Genomic DNA, 18841 nt, shown 5'->3' with positions numbered 1-18841 from the left:
AATAGACAAATCCACAGTTATAGCTGGAGACTTCAACATTCCTATCTCAGTAATCCACACAAGTAGACAGAAAAATCATAAAGATGTGGGAGACCTGAGCAGCACTACAACTAACTTGACACTTATAGAACCACCTGCCCCAACAACAACAGAATGTACATTCTTCTCAAATACACACAGAACATCAACCTGGTAGATTTTGGGCTATAAAACAATCCCTAAGAAATATAAAAAACTGAAATCATACAAAGGATGTTTGCTATCCATAACTAAATTAAATTACAATGCAAGTACAGAAAGATAACTGGGAAATCTCCAAATATTAGAAAATCAAACAGCAAACTTTTTTTCTTTTTGGCCACACCACGTGGCATTCAGGATTTTAGTTCCCAGACCAGAGATTCACTGCGCCCCCTGCAGTGAAAGTGCAGAGTCAGAGACCAAGTTGGAGTTGTAACCACCTTACAGCCAGGGAATTCCCCAACAAACCTTTAAATTATCCTTAGGTTGAAGATGAAGTCATAAGGAGATCAGAAGATATTTTTAATCGAACGACAATAAGATTAAAAGCAATGAATATTTGCATGATGTAATTAGTGTTTAGAAATTTATAACTTTAAATACTTATATTAGAAAAAATCTCAAATTAATGATCTAAGCTTCCATCTTTAGAAACTATAAAATGAAGGGCAAATTAAACTCAAAGAAAGCAGAAGAAAGGAATAAAGAACAGAAATCAATTAAATGGAAAACAGAAAAATGATAGAGAAAAAAATCAATGAAACCAAGAGGCAATTCTTTGAGAAGATCAACAATTCATATACCTCTAAGCAGACCAGGAGAGAAGATACCAATTACCAGTATCAAGAATGAAACAGGACATAGTTCACTATAGACTTTACAGACTGTGATATTGTGATTTATAATAAAAACATATATATTTGGCCTTTGTCCCATTTCTGGAATTTCCTAAGACCTCTAGAATTTCCTAAATGATAAAAGTGATCAGGTGTCTTTTGTCATGTTAATGAGGTAACTTTTGGAAGCACCTAAGGATGGAGACTGGTTACCAGTGCAGCCAACCATGTGAATAGAAGATTGGAACTTTCAGTCCTTCCCCACCCCCTCTAACCTCTGAGAAGAGGAGAGGGGCTGAAGAGCAAGTACAACCACTAATGATTTAATCAATATCGAGGTAATGCCTACCTAAAACCTAAAAGGATAGGGTCTGCAGAGCTTCCAGAGTGGTGAACACATGGAGATTCTGGGAGAGTGACATGCTCAGAAAGCACAGAAGCTCTGCGCCCTTTCTCCATACCTTGCCCTATGCATCTCTTCCACCTGATTGTTCTTCAGTTATATCCTCTTACAATAAACCAGTCATCTAGTAAGCAAAAATTTTCTCTGAGCTCTGTGAGCCTCTTTAGCAAATTAATCAAAACGACGAGGGGGTTGTTGGAACTTCCGATAGTGGGCTGGTCAGAAGCACAGGTGACAACCTGGACTTACAACTGGATCAAATGGGGAAGAAGGGGCAATGTCGTAGGTCTGAACTCTTAACCTGTGGAATCTGAGGATATCTCTGGGTAGACAGGGTCAGAATTGAGTTGAATTGTAGGCTGGTGTTGGAGAGTGGCTTGGTGGTGTGTGGAAAACCCGTGACACATTAGAACTGGTACCAGAACTCTTTACAGACATTTAAAATATCAAATGGGAGCATTAAGAAAGCTTGTATTTCCATAAATCTGACAACTTTGATGAAATTCTTTGCAAGATATGACTTACCAAAACACAATAAAAAAGAAATAGATAACCTGCACAGTCCAATATGTATTAAAGAAAGTAAGTCCAATAAAGAAAATTCCAGGCTGAGATACCTTCATTCATGAATTCCACTAAACATTTAAGGAAGAAACAATGGTATTGTATGCAAACTGTTTTTTTGTTTGTTTGTTTGTTTTAGATAAGAAGTAGATTTATTTAGAGAGAAACACACTCCACAGACAGCTTGTGGGCCATCTCAGAAGGTGAGAAAGGCCCTAGGGTACGGGGTTGTCAGTTTTTATAAGGGTGGGGAATTTCATAGGCTAATGAGTATGAGGAGTATTCCAGCTATTTTGGGAAGGGGTAGGGATTTCCAGGAATTGGGCCACCGCCCACTTCTTGATCCTTATGGTCTGCCAAACTCTTTCTGAAAGTAGAGGAAGAAATGTTCCCCAATTCATTCTATAAGGCCAGCATTACCCTAACACCAATCTGAACAAAGTTACACAAAGAAAAAAAAGACCAACAACAGACCAATATACCTCATGAATATATATGCAAAATCATCAAAAAACACTAGCAAATGAAATCCACCAAAATGTAAAAAAAGTAATGCATCATGATCAAGTGGGGTTTTATCTCAGGGGGATGCAAGGCTAGTTTATCATTCTAAAAAATCAATCAGTGTAATTCACAATATCAACAGAATAAAGAAGAAAAGCTACATAATTATATCAATTGATGCAGAAAAGACATCTAATAAAATTCAATACCCATTCATGATAAAAACTATCAGCAGACTAGGAACAGAAAGTAATTTTCTTAACCTGATAAGGCACCGTCTACAAAAAATCTACAACTAATACTTTCTTTGCATTAAAAATTTTTATACAATTTTGAAAGGTTACTTTCAATTTACAATTATTACAAAATATTGGCTATAGTTCCCACGTTGTACAATACACCCTTGAGTCTATCTCACACTCAACAGTTTGTACATCTCCCCTCCTCCCCACCATCCACTACACTGCTGGTAACCACTAGCTTGTTCTCTATATCTGTGAATCTGCTTCTTTTTTGTTACATTCACTAGTTCATTGTATTTTTTAGGTTCCACATATAAGTGATATCATACAGTATTTGTCTTTCTCTGTCTGACTTATTTCGTTTAGTATAATACCCTCCAAGTCCCTCCTTGTTGCTGCACATGGCAAAATTTTGTTCTTTTTTTGTGGCTGAGTAGTATTCCATACAATTAATACTCTTAATAATGAAAGACTGGATGGTTTTCCCTGACGATCAAGAACAATGCAAGGATGTCCACTCTCACCACTGTTACTCAGTATTATATTGGAGGTCCTGGTCAGTATGATAAGGAAATATTAACACTAAATATTTGTAATAAACAAAAGACCCATATTGTAATCCCTAAAGCAAACACACACACAACCACCCACCCACTGACAGGTGAAATGTATCAATAAAAGGATGGGAAATTCTAACCATAAGCAAGCTGAAATGGCTATACTAATATCAGCAAAGCCGACTTCAAGACAGAGAGTATTACCAGAAATAAAGAGTAATGATTTATAATAATAAAAGGTTAATACATCAGAAATACATAATTATAAATGTGAATGTACCTAAGAGTAGATTCACTGTTGCTTCCATGAAGCAAAAACTGACAGAACTAAAGGAAGAAAAATATATAATCTTAGAAATTTTTAGACTATCAGACAAAAAGTTTAAGACTATAGAAATCTGTAGCCAATATTTTATAACTGTAAATGGAATATAACCTTTAAAAACTGTATAAAAAAGAATATAGGTATCTGAAGTGTACCATCAATCGCCTCACCTTTTTGACATGTATAGAAAATTACACTCAATACCTTTAGAATATATATTCTTTAGTAGTATACCGAAAAGTTTAGCAGGATGGAGCATATGCTGAGGTACAAATAAAACAATCTCAAATTTCAAAGAACTGGAATCTTACAGAAGATACTCTCTAAGTTAGAAATTAGTAACCATAAGATACCTAAGAAAAGGACCAAATATTTAATTATATTTTAAACATTTTTAATAACCCATAGATCAAAGAAGAAATCACCAAGGAAAATAAAAACATTTTGAACAAAGTGATAATTGAAATACAATGTGTCAGAATCTGTGGAGTGTAGCTAAAATTGTACTTTGAGAGAAACACAGATTTTTAAATGTTCACAGTAGAAAAGGAAAAAGGCTCAAGAACAACGATCCAAGTTTCCACCTAACAATATGAGCAAAGTAAATCCACAAGGAAAAATAATAAACAACAGGAAACAATTAAATAGAAAGCAATAATTAAAGAAAATTACCAAAGCTAATTGTTGGCTACTTAAAATGATTAATAAAATTAATAAGCCCCTAGAAAGAATGGACTAGAGTAAAAGAATAAACACAAGTTTACCACATTAGAAATTCTACAGACATCAAAAGGATAAATTATTAGGGACAACTTCATGTCAATACATTTAACAGTTCAGATGAAATAAAGTCCTTGAAAAACACGTTATCAAGACACAAGATCAAAATTTTTTAAAAATATCTTTTCACTTTATTTTAAAAAGTGCAGCTCTTCAAAAATTTCATTTAAAAAGTCATCTTCATAGTACAGGTGAATTCACTCTTTGATACAAGTCTATCTGATACAAAACTTGTATCAGAGAAACTGGATTTATCTATTTCTGCATAGTGATTTCTTGGGGCCAGAAGTGAAAACATGGGTTTTCTGTACATGGGCACATGGGATCTTTCTGGGGTGAGGAAACGTTCTAAAACTGGACTGTGGTGATGGCTCTGTAACTCTGTAAATTTATTAAAGATCACTTAATTGGACACAAGTGGGTGAATTTTATGGTATATAAATTATAGCTCAGTAAAAGTATTAAAGAAAAAACTCTCTACAAAGAAAACTCCAGATCCAGATAGTTTCAGTTGTGAATTATACCAGACATTTAAAGAAACTTTATACAAACTCCTTTAGAAAATACATGATAGAACTTCCCAACTCATTATGTAAGGTCAGTATAATTCTGATATCAAAAGCTAACAAAAACTTCACTAAAAAAAGAAACTATAAACCAACATCACTCATAAACATAGGTACAAAAATTCTTAATCTATAAGCAAACTGAATTCAGAAGTGTATTAAAAGAATAATACATTGCAACCAAGTAGGGTCTATTGCAAAAATGCAAGGTTGATTTACTATTGGAAAATTCAATGTTATCTACTATATCACTGTATATATTATATAATTCCACTTATATAAGCTCAGTTCTAGAGCAGGCAAAACTAATTTGATGTAAAATCTAAATCTAATACCGAGAAAAAAAAAAAAAAGGAACAATAGTTGCCTGGGGTGGATGGGAGAGACTGACTGCCACAGGATAGCAGGGAACTTTCTGGAGGCTCAAAAATGTTCTATATTGTGATAGGGTTGTGGGTTTTACATGAATATACATGACTGCATTTGCTACATTTCAGTATATACAAATCTTACAAAAAAACTTTTGAAAGTAACAATAAGAGTGGGAAGAGGGGAGTGGGTAGAAGTATATGAAACCATAAGAGAATACAGGTAAGTGTTGAAGCTGGGTGAGGGTCATGCGAGTTCATTATTCCATTCTGGTTTTGGTTCCGTTCTAATTTACATAATAAAATTTTTTTTAATTTTGAGTTTTTAGTTGAGAACAAGTTATATGAGTCAAAATGTTTTATAGTTCCCCATCATTAACCAATAAAAAGTTACTGTAATTTCCTGTCGCAATTAACAGAGGTGCAGTCACGAGTATTACAGTGACTAGTACTTGTCTATACTTCGTGTACAAGTTAAAGCAAAGAGAATGGTTAGGAGGACTTGCTACTACATACTCTATAAATAACTAGGAAAATTTATTAGGAATGTGAACACTCAAGAAGAACCTGATAGCTTGCTTTTAATATCTGAAGCACTGTCACTATTTAGTTTGTTCCGCCAAGAGCCATAAATAAGAATAGTGGATAAAAGTTTCGGGGAGAGTTTTCAGCTCTATGTTTTTATTATATTTGGCCACGCTGTGCAGCATGCGGGATCTTAGTTCCCCACCGGGGATTGAACCCGTGCCCCCTGCAGTGGAAGCGCGGAGTCTTAACCACCCCACCAGCAGGAAAGTCGGCGCTTTCAGCTCTATACAAAGAAGAGCAATGATCTCTCCAAAAAGCAAAGGGGCTGCCTCCAGAGATAATTACCCTCTTTGTGGAAATGTTCAAATGTAAGTAGGAGATTTGTACACTGGCAACAATCACAAGAAGAAAACAGCCATTAAGGTTCCTTCTAGTACAGAGCTTTTGCAGTTCTTTGAACTACTTTCTCTTATTTCGATCTAAATTCAAAGAGAGAAGTGCACGGCTTTGTAGGAATGTCCCACCCTGGGTGGGTGGGAGAACTGAGGAGACGTTTAAGCGTACAAACTTGCAACTAGTTGATAAGTTCTGGAGATCTAATGTACAGCATAGTGATTATAGACAACAATACTATATTATAAACTTACAAGTTGCTAAGAGACTAAAAAATAAATACTTCAGCCAGAATGCAGTGTCATGATAAAAGCTGTAATACAGCTACAAACCCCAAACTTAGTATTCTGGTGTATATGGTTATGAACAGCATGCACAGAAATTTTTGGAAATTATCACAGAAATGAATGGTCTTAGATTTCTGGGCTGAACTGAAAATTTCTAGATTCATCTTTCTTGATGGAGTAATAAGACAAATTAGAAAATCAATGGCAACATGCAGCCCTGCCCCAGGTACTGTGTCTTCTTTCCTCAAAGAATACTGATTACTGTGGGCCCTCCTCCGAGCTAAGCATTGTGGAGAAATCAAAGTTTAAGACACACGACGGAGGGAGGGGACACGGGGATATATGTACATACACCGCTGATTCACTTTGTTGCGCATCAGAAACTCGCACAACAGCGTAAAGCGATTATACTCCAATAAAGAGCTTAAAAAAAAGTAAAAGACACAAACCTCATCCCAAGGAAAATCACAATTTAACTACAAAGGCAAGACATGCCTGAAAAATACGCCGTCACCACAGAGTGGTACTGGTTAAGTGCCAGGAGAGAGTACCAATAAGACCGCGAAATGGAGAGAGCATTCTGCTGGGGTGGTTTCAGCAGGCTGCCTCGAGGTTAAGGACCTCAGAGCCAAAGAATTCAGACAGGAAGAAAAATGCAATGGGAGGAAGGCAGGGCAGGAGAACAGGGTCAAACCAGCGACGTGACGAAGCAACTTGACAATCAACCTGCGCTGCCTGCAGGGCATCCCCACACCCCTTGAGCGCCTGCGTCTCGCGGCGCCGTCCGTTCTTTCTCCAACCTTTAGAGCAGCGGCTCTCGCAGCGAGGTCCTCGGACAAGCGGCAGCACCAGCTCTCTGGGAGCCGCGACGGCCCGTTCTGAGGCCCCTTCCGGATCTAAGGAGCCGGGAGCGCGCAGGGGGCGGCGTGCGCGGCGCGCCGGAGCCCGTCCCCGGGCCGGCTGCCCCGCCCGCCCCCGTTCGCGGAGCGCCGCGCCGGGACCCCCAGCTCCGCTCAGCCCTCCGCACGGCCGCGGGCGGGGAGGGAGCGGCCCGCAGGTCCCGGCCCGCTGAGAGCGCCGTCGCCGGGAGGCCCGACCGCGCGTCCCCCTCCAGGACACCCGGCTCCCGTCACTGTGCTCCGCGCCGTCGCCTCCCGGGTCACTTTCCCCTCCCAGGGCCCCTCCGCCGCCCTACCTCAGCGTCAGAGGGGACGTGGTGCCGACAGGGCGGAGAACTGCTGAAGGAGACAGGCACAGAGGCAGCGCTCGCCCGGAGCCCGCCCAGCACGAGTAAAACGCCTCCGACCCAGAGGGGACCGCTCGGGTGCCACGGGCTCAGGCCCCGGCCCAAAGCCGAGGCGCCCCCTCGCCGACGCGGCCCGGCCGCCATCTTCGGCCGCGCGTCGTTGCCATGGAGTACGTGACGCCTCCGCGCCCCGCGCCGGCCCCGCCCCTCGCCTCTCCAGGCTGGTCGAGGGACTCGGCGGCGGGAAGGTGCTGATTGGCCAGCGTCACCCGAAGGCAGTTCACCTCGGAAGATGAGGAGTGGCATCATGTCCATTGCGTCTCGTTCGCGTGAAGCCGGCCAGTGAGTGCCACTTCGAGGTCCAAGGAGTTGGGCTGTGGGAAGACTAGTGGGTGTTGATGGTAATGGGATGGTGATATGTGGGTGTCCTTACGGGGTCAGTGTTGAAATTTGTGTGTGTGTGTTTTTTTGTTGTTTTTTTAGTTTTTGTGTTTTTTAAAATTTATTTATTTATTGGCCGTGTTGAGTCTTCGTTGCTGCCCACGGGCTTTCTCTAGTTGCGGTGCACAGCTCCTCAATGCCGTGGCTTCTCTCGTCCCCGAGCAGGGCTCTAGGCACAGCTTCAGTAGTTGTGGCTCTCGGGCTTAGTTGCTCTGCAGCATGTGGGATCTTCCTGGAGCAGGGATCCAACCCGTGTCTCCTGCACTGGCAGGCGGATCCTTATCCACTGCACCAGCTAGGAAGCCGTTTTCCACTTTTTAATTCAGTTATTCACCAAAAAGATATGCATCCACTAGGTGCCAGGTGCTTAGATGTATAAACACATGCAAAATCTTTTATGGTTTAGCTCTCTGTATAAAAAGGTAAATGGAATGTAATTTCATTTTTACTTATCCTGAATTACCAATTTTAGGCCTACTTTTTAAAAAAGTATAGTTGATTTACAATATCGTGTTACACCCACTTCTTAAAGTCATTTTCTGCAAAATCAAATGTGTTCTTTACTATTCACCCTCACCTCTTAACTTCTATGAATGTTAAGAATTGCAACTGCATTAACCCTGGGGACTAGGTAGATCCTTGCTATTAAGGCAACTACCTTAAAAACTGAGCTGTGAGGAAATATAAAAAATTGGAAACTGGAACAAACCACTGAAACAAAGAACTAACCCCAGGAACTGAAAGCACTGAGCTGTAAGTCATTCCAGGATTGAATATTGTAAATTACTATACTAGGAACTGTAGTAGGAAAAAAAGAACAAAATCCTCAAGAATTTACAATTCATTGGTGAAGATTATGTACTAAAAAAAAAAAAAGACAAAAAAGAAATAGGTGGGACATTTTACAAGTAGACTCATTAGACGTGTCTATCATCCCACTGGTGGAAGTTGGGACTTCAAACAACATCTATCACTTTTAGAAGGTACTCTCTACACAAAACCACAAAGAAATTGCTGACTGTGAATAAAGAATGGTACGAGTCATTTTCAAGTTTCCAGTGGTAAAGGCAATGTCATGCTGGTGGAGAGGAAGTTTCGATAGTCTAAAGGACAAGCTGCTAGCCATTTAAGTTCATTTCTGTGAAACATGCAACTCCTCCAGTGTTAATTTGACCAGAGGACTGCCTTTGCACTGACCAAACCTCACTATGGGAGCAGAAAAACATAATATAGGCTCTCACTTACTCCCCGCCACAACCATCTCCTGGTCCAATTTTGTAAATGCATTGTTACCTGGTCAGCAACCAAAGCTAGGAACATTACTTTTGAAGACTACTCTTCATAATCAATTGGTTTTAAAATTCGTTTGTTTACTCTGCTCTATTTCAGTGCTCAAGCATCTGTTAAGACTGTAAAGCCTGCTGGGTTTTCCCTTCCTTCGGTTTATGCTGGGTTGCCACAGGGATCTTTCTAAAACATGAATCTTGTCATCTGTCACTCAAGCTCTTCAGTGACACTCTAATACAAGCATATCGTTGGGGCTTCCCTGGTGGTCCAGTGGTTAAGACGCCGTGTTTCCGCTGCAGGTGGCCTGGGATCGATCCCTGGTTGGGGAACTAAGAACCCACGTCATGGGCAGCACGGCCAAAATAAATAAGATTGTTGTTTAAAATCCTGACATCTGGTAGTTCTCTAGACTTACTTTCCAATTATTCCCAACAGATTTTAGTCACACTACATAATCCAGTTAGACAGTTCCTCAAATGCCTTCTTTCACATAAAAACTTTGTGCCATCTCCGTTTTCTGAAATATCACCCCCAAGCATCTCTTCCTTTATTATGGGACTCTAAGAGTACATCTACTTAACTGGCACAACAAAGTAGTTACTTTTAGTTTATGTTGGCTGTTTTTTGAGAAGGGTAACTAAAGCTCACTGGAGGTCTGAGATCTGCACTTCCTTCCCTTGACTCGATTTTTCAGGTTCAATTTCTTTAGGGTTCTACTAACCAGACTTCAACTTGTGGTGGTCATGAAATGAACTGCTCAGATCTGGAGAGCGCAGAATTGATCAATGACTCCAAGTTGCTGCTTACCATCCACCTCATTTGCTTTGAGGCCATGCCTTCCAAGGGTTGCTGATAGACAAATATGACTTGCACTGCGAACACAAGCCCCTTTTCCATGACTCTTCCAATAGCAATTTTGGCCTCAGGGCCACCACTAAAATAAGCAAACTGTAGACATGCTGTGTGTACTTAGCACACCATCTCCTTCAAAGGCTTTTCTCACCACCCCCCCATACATTTTTAGCATGCTAATCATTTATTTTAAAGTCTGCTAGAGAACCCCAATACAATGAAAAACTTAAAATGGGCTCAGTTTGGCAAACTCCCAGTTTTCTGCTGATATTTTCATTGGAATGTCAAGATCTGTTGGTTAATAAACGGAGTACCTGCTACTGCATCAAACACCTAAAGCCACCATACTGCAAACTGATGCCTTGGTTCAAACTTGTATTCAGCACACTGAGATTTAAAATATTTTGCAGCCCTGCTTAGTTTCCTTTGTATCATGCCAAGATATCTCAATCCTGCACTTTACTATTAAAACATGGAGCCAAGGAAAGCAACACTGTCCAGGCAATCTTGACTAATCCCACCAAGATTTTTTGAGGTATGTGGCATTATGGGGACACTTTCAACTTACACATTCCAAGTGCTATATACTGGAATGCTTTGTCCAGTCACAAATCCCAAGGATATCTCATCCACGTCTGTTAAAATGAGCTGCCAAATACCATCAAATTTCTCCCAAGTACCATCTTTAAGCCCCAGGTTTCCCAACCAGTCTATATTAAACAAGTGCATGCTGGTTACAAGGTCAAGATATTTTATGTTTCTTTCAATTTAATGAGGAGGCAGTTACCAGTACCACAGATGAAATAAGGGGGTAGAGTAATAGATCCATTTGATGTGGAAATCTGGAAGTTTCATGGCATGTATCAATACTGGCTAAAAATTCTAACTTCTCTCCTTCCTGCAGGTGTCTCCACTCGTCAAAAAACTTTTCATAGGCTAGGTTCCAGCACTCCATCACTATAAACCTTCCAAGATAAACTCCTTTCCACTGTCCCCAACTAAAGCTTACTTGTAACGTTCCCCTCATCATTTAAGGTCTTACATATTAAGATACATCCTATCCTCATCAAAACCCTCCTATTGTTTAAATCTCTGTAATTGCCATATGCTCTGGGCTCCTGTGTACTCTGAAAATGCCTGATAACCACCACCATTTTAAGCACTTAGCAGTTGAATTCAAGGCAAAGAAAATTTTAAGCCATGTAACAAAAATACAAGAGAACAAATCCACACTTTTATTTATTTACTTTTCAATAAATTTAAATCCTTGAAGGGTACAGCATCTGGGGGGAAAAAGAATACAATGTCATTAGGTACACCTTATATACAAACAGCTATTGAAACCACAACATGAATATATGTCCCATTGTCCCATTATCCATCTCTGAAAGGCACCTAATGACTTATATTCTCATGGGAAGGGAACTAAGCTTTTACAGCCTTCTGTTTATAGGTGAACATTCTTTGACTAAAGAACCAGTACTGGCAACACTGAGAGTCCATTTAATTTTGCTTCCTACAATGATAGTAAAAACCTCCTCTGATGAGAAATATCAACTGCTCAGCAGGATTCAAAAGTACCCCGTGTCCCCAAGGACGCAGCCATGTCTACTAAAAATGGATGCTAATTAAAGAAAACAGGAGCCATCCTGTTAGAAAAATCACAGAATCTGGAGTTAAAGACTTGAGTTGAAGCCCTGGGACATGAGCATTTGTTTTCCTCTATAAAATAAGGCTAATACCTACTCGAACAAGACTGTCATGATGAAGAGATGAGAAATATTAAGAATTATGCCAGGAAAAGGTATGCTGAAGTTTTATTTTCTAGTGGTCACTTCAGAGCCCAATAAATATATCTGCCAGAAAACTGTTCATTCAAATAGCTGACCCTTGAACAACACAAGTTTGAACTGTGCAGGTCCACTTATATGCAGATTTTTTTTCCAGTAAACATGCTACATGATCCACAGTTGACTGAATCCACAGAAGCAGAGGCCAACTGTAAAGTTCTACAGGGATTTCTCACTGTGCCCCTAACCTCTGCATTGTTCAAGGGTCATCCCTTGAACAATTCCCTACTACCCTCGGCCAGCATTAGCAATTATCTGAAATCTAGGCATAATCCATTTGAACCCTTTGCCTTCACTTTTCTTATAATGCCAAAATGTTCCGTAACACATTTACACAGTAGTCACTAACTTTACAGCATTATCTATTGGTGACATTTTATAACCACAATAGCCCTTAGTGGTCAAAGCCAAACCCCTTGACCTTAGTTTGATTCAACGAGGTGCCATATTGCTAACAATGTACTTACTACACGGATTCTGTGTCCAATGGCCTTAGCAGGAAGGTTGCTTCGGAATTTGGCACGAACCATGCCACTGTTTCCATGAGCGCGAGTTATTTTTCCCCAGATTACTCTAGTTTTGTTAGGTTTTCCACCAGGAGTCACTGTGTTGCTGATTTTAAAAAAGGTTTAAAAAAAGGCATGAATGCAAACCCAGACAACCAGTACCGTGTAGTGCAAAATCAGGATGACTTTTAGACCAGTGGCCCTCAACCCTAATTAACAATTTAAGTCACCTGAGAAACTTTAAATGGTAATAGCTGTAATATTGGGGGGGCGGGGGGGTGGAGGCAAAGGGGGACAAGAAATGTGAGGATGTTTGAATATAGGGAGAGAGGAATTTGTCTGCAATTTTAAGCAGCCAGGGAAGCCCTTACTAAAAAGCTAACACTGGAAAAAAGATCAGAAGGTAAGGGAACAGCTTGTGTTAAAAACCGAGGTAGTGGCCCTGGCTTGTGGAAAAGCAGAAGATACCAAGAGATGAATCCTAGCTGGTTAAGAGAAGACACAGGGAGTCCTGAATGCACAAGGTCTTAGAAGCTCTTTAATGACTTTAGCTTTTACTAAATGAGAAGGGGAGCAACTGGAATTTAAGCAATGTACAGATGATCTGACTTATAATTTTAGAGGATTGGGAATTCCCTGGTGGTCCAGTGGTTAAAACTCCGAGCTTTCACTGCCAAGGGTCTGGGTTTGATCCCTGGTCAGGGAACGAAGATCCCGCAAACCATGCAGCACAATTTTAAAGGATCACTCGTTGCAGGAGGGGGGCTGAGGGAGATGAAAGCATGTTCCCAAAGATCTTTTTAAAAACAATTTAAGTAATAAACAATAGTCCACCCATTTCTCCCACCCCCATTCCCGCCTCTATGCCAGAGATTTTAATTGCCCTGGAATAGGGTGAAGAACCAATGCTCCAGAGAGATAACACCTTTAAGCATTTATAAAAAATATAACTTCAAGAGATCAACAAAATGAATTAAGGTACACGAGAAATGCTCTATAAAACCTTAAGATTATAAGGAGTTGCCTCCTTTCTTGAAACAATTAATAGCTGTTATTTTTCTACGTGCAGAAGACACCTACATCCAACACTACCCATGAAGTTCCTTAAAATCCCAAAGTAGAAGCCGCAACACTACCAATTACTTTACTAACTTCAAGTGAGACAGATCAACTAAAAACTCAAAAAGCATAAAACGATAAACTTACTTCTTTGCTTTGTACACATAAGCACATCTCTTGCCTAGATAAAATTCAGTTTCATCTCGAGCATATACACCTTCAATTTTCAGGAGAGCTGTGTGCTCCCTCTGGTTCCGTAGACCCCGCTTATAGCCAGCAAAAATGGCCTTGGACCACAACCTAAGACAAAAATATATTGTTAATCATAAACTGTTAAAAGATCTCATTTAACATTTAACTTCAACAAACCATAGCTATAATTTGCCTTATAATGACACCCACCTAAAACTTACCTGCAGCAAACACCTAACTTTTTCCCCCAATAGTTTTAAACTCACATTTAGGATCATGCCTAACAAACAAATTACAAGCACACTTACAAGTACAAAGGAATGATATTTAAAACGCGTACCTTCCAGACATATTTGTCGTTTTAGAAGTCCTGTTCCCAGCAGGCCTTAAAACAAAAAGAATCAGTTTAAATTCTTGCAACGCGCGTTTCCCACCTCGTCTCCTCTGGAAAAACACCCCAAACTCAGAGGATGCCTGACAGCTAAGCAAACTCCAAAACGCTTCTATTTCACATTCCACTCCGTCAGGGCCCGGAAGCAACTCCGGTTACCGGAGCACCCATGCTCGGAGGTCAGGGGACCAGCACCATCAGTCCCAAATCTCCTCCATCCTGTCCTCCCTGTTGCTGGCATCCACAGAAACCATCAGCTGGTAGAGCGTCGGAGCCGCACCAGTGCCTCCCGAGAGGCACACGGCCGAGCCTACCCCGCTTATTTGCCCCCAAAGTTAACCACCGGGAGCACCACACACCTCGGCGGGGCCAAGAAGGCTGAAAGAGAAAGGCTAGGCCCCGCCGCGTGGCCTTGTGGGTACACGCCTCTCCGCCCCGCCCCCCACTTAGGTATCTTCCGCGACCGCCAGAAAAAGAAGCCTCAGAAATCGCCTTCTGACTGAAATAAGCCACGTTCAAGAGCACGCGTACAATTCTTTCGCTGAGTCCTTTTGTCTTTGTAAACTGCTATACGTATTACAAACTTTGGAACGGAGGGAGGCAAAATAGTAGCCAGCTAAAGGGGAAGACAAGGTCCTCCGAAGCGGGGTGTTGCCATAGAAACACCCCAGCCTGGGTCCGGCGGCGTCGGGCGCTGTCTGTGGAAGAGGAAAGCCGGCCGGGAGGACGGCCCCCGCCTCGCGTACCCCGACTTGACTCGCCGGCACGGGGGGATCCTTCCTTCTCACCACACAGCAGTGGGGCGCACGGAAGCTGTCGGGTCCTCGGCTGGAAGGGAAAGGCCGCGAGCAGGAAGGCGGGAGGAGGGCGCGCTTGCTTCCCCTCCCCCACCCCCCATCCCCACCCCCACCCCCCCGCCTCTTCTGCTCCTTCTGCTCCTTTCTCTCGTTCAAGGCATGACTTAAGTTCTTCATGTTGGCCCCGCGGGTGCAGGCCGCTGCCCTGAAAGGCTTTGTGGCCTTTGCAGGCGAACTTGCTCAGCTGCGCAGCGCCGGGGCCGCGCGCAGGGGGGCTTCGGTAAACGTGTGTAGACTGGGAGGGAGCCGCTTCGTGCGCGGCAGAGATTTACATTTCCTGATCGTTGCTCGCTCTTTGTGTTCCCTATGGAGTCGTTCGTTTTTTTCATCAGTTTATTTATTGAATGACCGACTACCTTGTGTGAAATTTTGTTGGCTCGGAGGTCGCTGCAGTAAACAGAACAAGAGAAATCTCTGGGACTTCCTAGGTGGCGCAGTGGTAAAGAATCCGCCTGCCAATTCAGGGGACCCGGGTTCGAGCCCTGCCTTGGGAAGATTCCACATGCCACAGAGCAGCTAGGCCCGTGCACCACAACTATTGAGCCTGTGCTCTAGAGCCTGTGAGCCACAACTACTGAGCCCATGCGCCGCAACTATTGAAGCCCACGCACCTAGGGCCCAGTGCTCCACAACAAGAGAAGCCACTACAATGAGAAGCCTGTGCACCACAATGAAGAGTAGCCCCCGCTCGCAGCAACGAAGACTCAACGCAGCCAATAAATAAAGTAAATAAATAAAATTAAAAAAAAAAAAAAAAAAAAAAAATCTCTGCCCCCAGGGAGCTTACCTCCTAGTCAGGGGCGCGAGCCAGTGAGCGAGTGAAACATAAGCACATTAGAATGTGATGTGAGAAAAAATTTTCTCTCTGGAGATTGGCTCCGGCTGGGGCAAGTGGCAGGTGCTTAGCAGCATGGCACTGATTTAAGCGGGTACCTGACGGACCAGTGCCGAAGAGCTGAGGGGAAGGGTGAGTCAGCGTGAAAGAATAGCCTAGGTGAAGACCCAGAGTTGGAAGGGAGCACGATTCCATAGAAGAAAGAAGCCCATTGAAGCTGGGGCCATGAGAGCAATAAAAGGCCAGTGCCAGATAGATCTGGAGAGGAACAGAGGAGCCCAGATCATGCAGGCCCTATGCTCCAAGTTAAGAATTTTAGTTTTTCTCCCAAGTTAGTGGGGAACCGTTAAAGGGTTTTAAGGAGAGTCATGATGAGGTTTTCAATTTTAAAAGGTGAGTCCTTCATTTCAAAAAGATCACTTTTAATTTGGAAGTTGTTAGAGTAGTTCCAGCAAGAAACAACAGCTGATTTTCATTGAACTCTTAGGAATCATAATCATCTTCTAAAAAAATCATTACAAAAATTCATGTTGAGGGACTTCCCTGGTGGTGCAGTGGTTAAGAATCCACCTGCCAGTTCAGGGGACATGGTTCAAGCCCTGGTCCGGGAAGATTCCACATGCTGTGGAGCAACTAAGCCCATATGCCACAACTACTGAGCCTGTGCTCTAGAGCCTGCAAGCCAGAACTATTGAGCCCATGTGCTGCAACTACTGAAGGCTGCTCAGCTAGAGCCTGTGCTCCACAACAAGAGAAGCCACTGTGATAAGAAGCCCGTGCACCACAATGAAGAGTTAGCCCCTGCTTGCCGCAAGTAGAGAAAGCCCACATGCAGCAACGAAGACCCAACTCAGGCAATAAATAAATAAGTAAATAATAAAATTCAAAACAAAAAAGAAAAAAAAAGAACCAACACCTAGATTCAGCATGGTGTGGGGGGAGATGAAAATTGAAGGTAAAATCCACAGGACCTGGTGATGGTTTGAATTGGGGGAATACTGATGTCAGGATGAAAAAGGAAGCAGAAATGACTCCTGAGTTGCTAGTATTGAGGAATGAGAAGCCATAATAGCACGAAAGCACTGGATTCTACATAAGCGGAGCCCTATCTTATCTATGTGGGGCACACTTAACTATGTCCCAGGCCTAAAAAATGGAAAAATAAAGAAGCAACGACACAGCAAAAAACCAAAATCTTGACACCACGCTACTTCCTCCTGAGACTGCCCTAGTACCAGAAAATTTGGCTAGTTTGGAGTATCTTTTTTTCAGTTTACATAAAGATTCTTTAATTTTTGCACATAAGATGTTTGTTGCATGGGACATACTTGTACCACCCTCCTCAGGATCACTTTATTGTGGACAAAATCATGCTGGAAACTTACCCTTCACTATTCATTCAGTTTAGAGCAAAATTCTCCATGGGGTGTTCTCATTGTAAAGCTTATTAAAGCAGGAAGGACTTTGGTTTACTGAGGAAGGGTAACATCTTGATAGCAGTATTCAACTGATTTTCAGGATAAATACAGTTTTTCTAAGTGCAATCTCAGCTGTTTTTCCAAGTCTGGGAGCAATAAATTCTGTTACTCTGGCAGCCATCAAGTTAAGTGGAGCCATTCGATTACATACTTTAGTAATCAGAGTAACAGGAAAGTGAATCTGCTATATAAAGGTTACCAGTTAATACTCAGAGTACAATTAAAGCCATGCAAAAGCCATGTTGGACATTAATTTACCTTAAGAAACTCAAAGATTGTATTTGCTGATAATTAAGCTGACTACTTAATAGACCTGTGCCACATGATGGCAGTAGTTCTTCCATCTCTGGGACTGCTCTGCTAAGCAAAAAGGGGATAAGCCACAGCTCTTGTAATTCTTTTTCTCTTAATGAAAGGGCATAGAAATAACTTAAATGTCATGCAACACTCCCTTAAACTAATCTCAATGTTTTCTTCCCACTTTAGGTGATTGCATTTTTGTGAGATTATAAATGTACCAAGGAGGTTAACAGAACTAACTCAAGAAGAATGGAAGAGTATGTTCCAAATTCCAATTTATGATATATTCATGTAGATATAATATTTAACATAAATAATATAATAAATATATTAATCATTTAGTTATAAATAATAAATTTATAATTAAAATAATTATTCATTTAATATAATAAATATAGTTTATTATATATTCGTATATATATAAAATGCCTAATGTTAAATTTCTGTGTATTATTTACCTGTGCTGTGTGATACATTACTCCAAAACTTAGTGGTTTAAAATATAAACACTTACTATTTCTCACAGTTGGTGTAGGTCAGGAATTTGGGAGTAGCTTGGTTGGATGGTTTAAGAATTTGGTAGCAGCTTAATTGGATGGTTCTATTTTGGGATTTCTCATAAGTCGAAGTTGGCCAGGGCTGCAGTCATCTGAAGACTTGACTGGGGCTAGAGGATCCACTTCCAAGAGGCTCATTTACAGAGCTGGCAAGTTGATACTGGCTGTTGGCAAGAGGCCTTAATTCCTCACCCTCAAGTGTCCTTGTGACAAGGCATCTGGATTCCCACAGAGTGAGAGATATGAGAGAATAATGAAGAAGCTTTAATATATCAAAATCACTAGCCTTGGAAACCACAATATCCTCTTGGTTACATAGGTTAGTCCTGTTGAATATGGGGAAGACTACAAAAGGGCATGGGTACAAGAAGGTGAGAATCATATGGGCCACCTTGGAGACTGGCTACTACATTCCATTTTTCACTAACCATGAGACAATTTTGGTTAGCATCTAAAGATGTTGCCAGAAAAAAGTCTGTTTGGGCCCAAGTTCAAATTGGTTATGCTTAGCCAAATAGCCCGGGCTACATATGTTTATTAAACAGTAAGTTGCTTTCCTTTGGGCGGTGGGAATGTTACTGGGAGGTACTTAGCAGAATCATCTGCAAACTGCTTT

At 41.4% G+C, this 18841-nt stretch overlaps 3 protein-coding genes across 9 annotated transcripts in view; 1 reads left to right on the top strand and 2 right to left on the bottom strand.

The window, feature by feature from the left end:
* Window positions 1–7801, bottom strand: part of LMLN (leishmanolysin like peptidase) — a 63711-nt gene extending 55910 nt beyond the window's left edge. For 4 of the 5 annotated variants that reach the window (XM_057738770.1, XM_057738769.1, XM_057738768.1 and 1 more), the window contains exon 1: window positions 7570–7800. In XM_057738770.1, the coding sequence (XP_057594753.1) occupies window positions 7570–7764 (195 nt within the window). In that variant the 5' untranslated portion in view covers window positions 7765–7800. Of the gene's footprint in view, window positions 1–7569 lie in introns of all 5 variants that reach the window. The other variant, XM_057738772.1, reaches the window with a different exon arrangement.
* Window positions 7802–11414: 3613 nt separating this feature from the next.
* On the bottom strand, window positions 11415–14192 carry RPL35A (ribosomal protein L35a). Its single transcript, XM_057739250.1, has 4 exons — window positions 14148–14192; window positions 13763–13915; window positions 12518–12662; window positions 11415–11483 (listed from the first exon to the last, which is right to left on the bottom strand). Exons 1-4 carry the CDS (start codon window positions 14156–14158, stop codon window positions 11460–11462), a joined length of 333 nt encoding a protein of 110 aa, XP_057595233.1. The 5' UTR covers window positions 14159–14192; the 3' UTR covers window positions 11415–11459.
* A 690-nt stretch (window positions 14193–14882) lies between these two features.
* The window catches only part of IQCG (IQ motif containing G), a 36930-nt gene continuing 32971 nt past the window's right edge, over window positions 14883–18841 (top strand). For 2 of the 3 annotated variants that reach the window (XM_057739246.1, XM_057739249.1), the window contains exon 1: window positions 14883–17925. In XM_057739246.1, the coding sequence (XP_057595229.1) occupies window positions 17918–17925 (8 nt within the window). In that variant the 5' untranslated portion in view covers window positions 14883–17917. The remainder of the gene's footprint in view (window positions 17926–18841) is intronic. The other variant, XM_057739247.1, reaches the window with a different exon arrangement.

Source organism: Hippopotamus amphibius, chromosome 6 (genome assembly GCF_030028045.1).
Source record: "Hippopotamus amphibius kiboko isolate mHipAmp2 chromosome 6, mHipAmp2.hap2, whole genome shotgun sequence".
NCBI classification, from domain to species: domain Eukaryota; kingdom Metazoa; phylum Chordata; class Mammalia; order Artiodactyla; family Hippopotamidae; genus Hippopotamus; species Hippopotamus amphibius.
This window is presented reverse-complemented; position numbering and strand designations above follow the sequence as displayed.

Coding starts and splice junctions, on each gene's coding strand:
- RPL35A (XM_057739250.1), bottom strand. Junction 12,663..13,762: donor TATGTGTACAAAGCAAAGAA/GTAAGTTTATCG, acceptor TTTTAAAATCAG/CAACACAGTGACTCCTGGTG. Junction 11,484..12,517: donor TTGGACACAGAATCCGTGTA/GTAAGTACATTG, acceptor TTTTCCCCCCAG/ATGCTGTACCCTTCAAGGAT.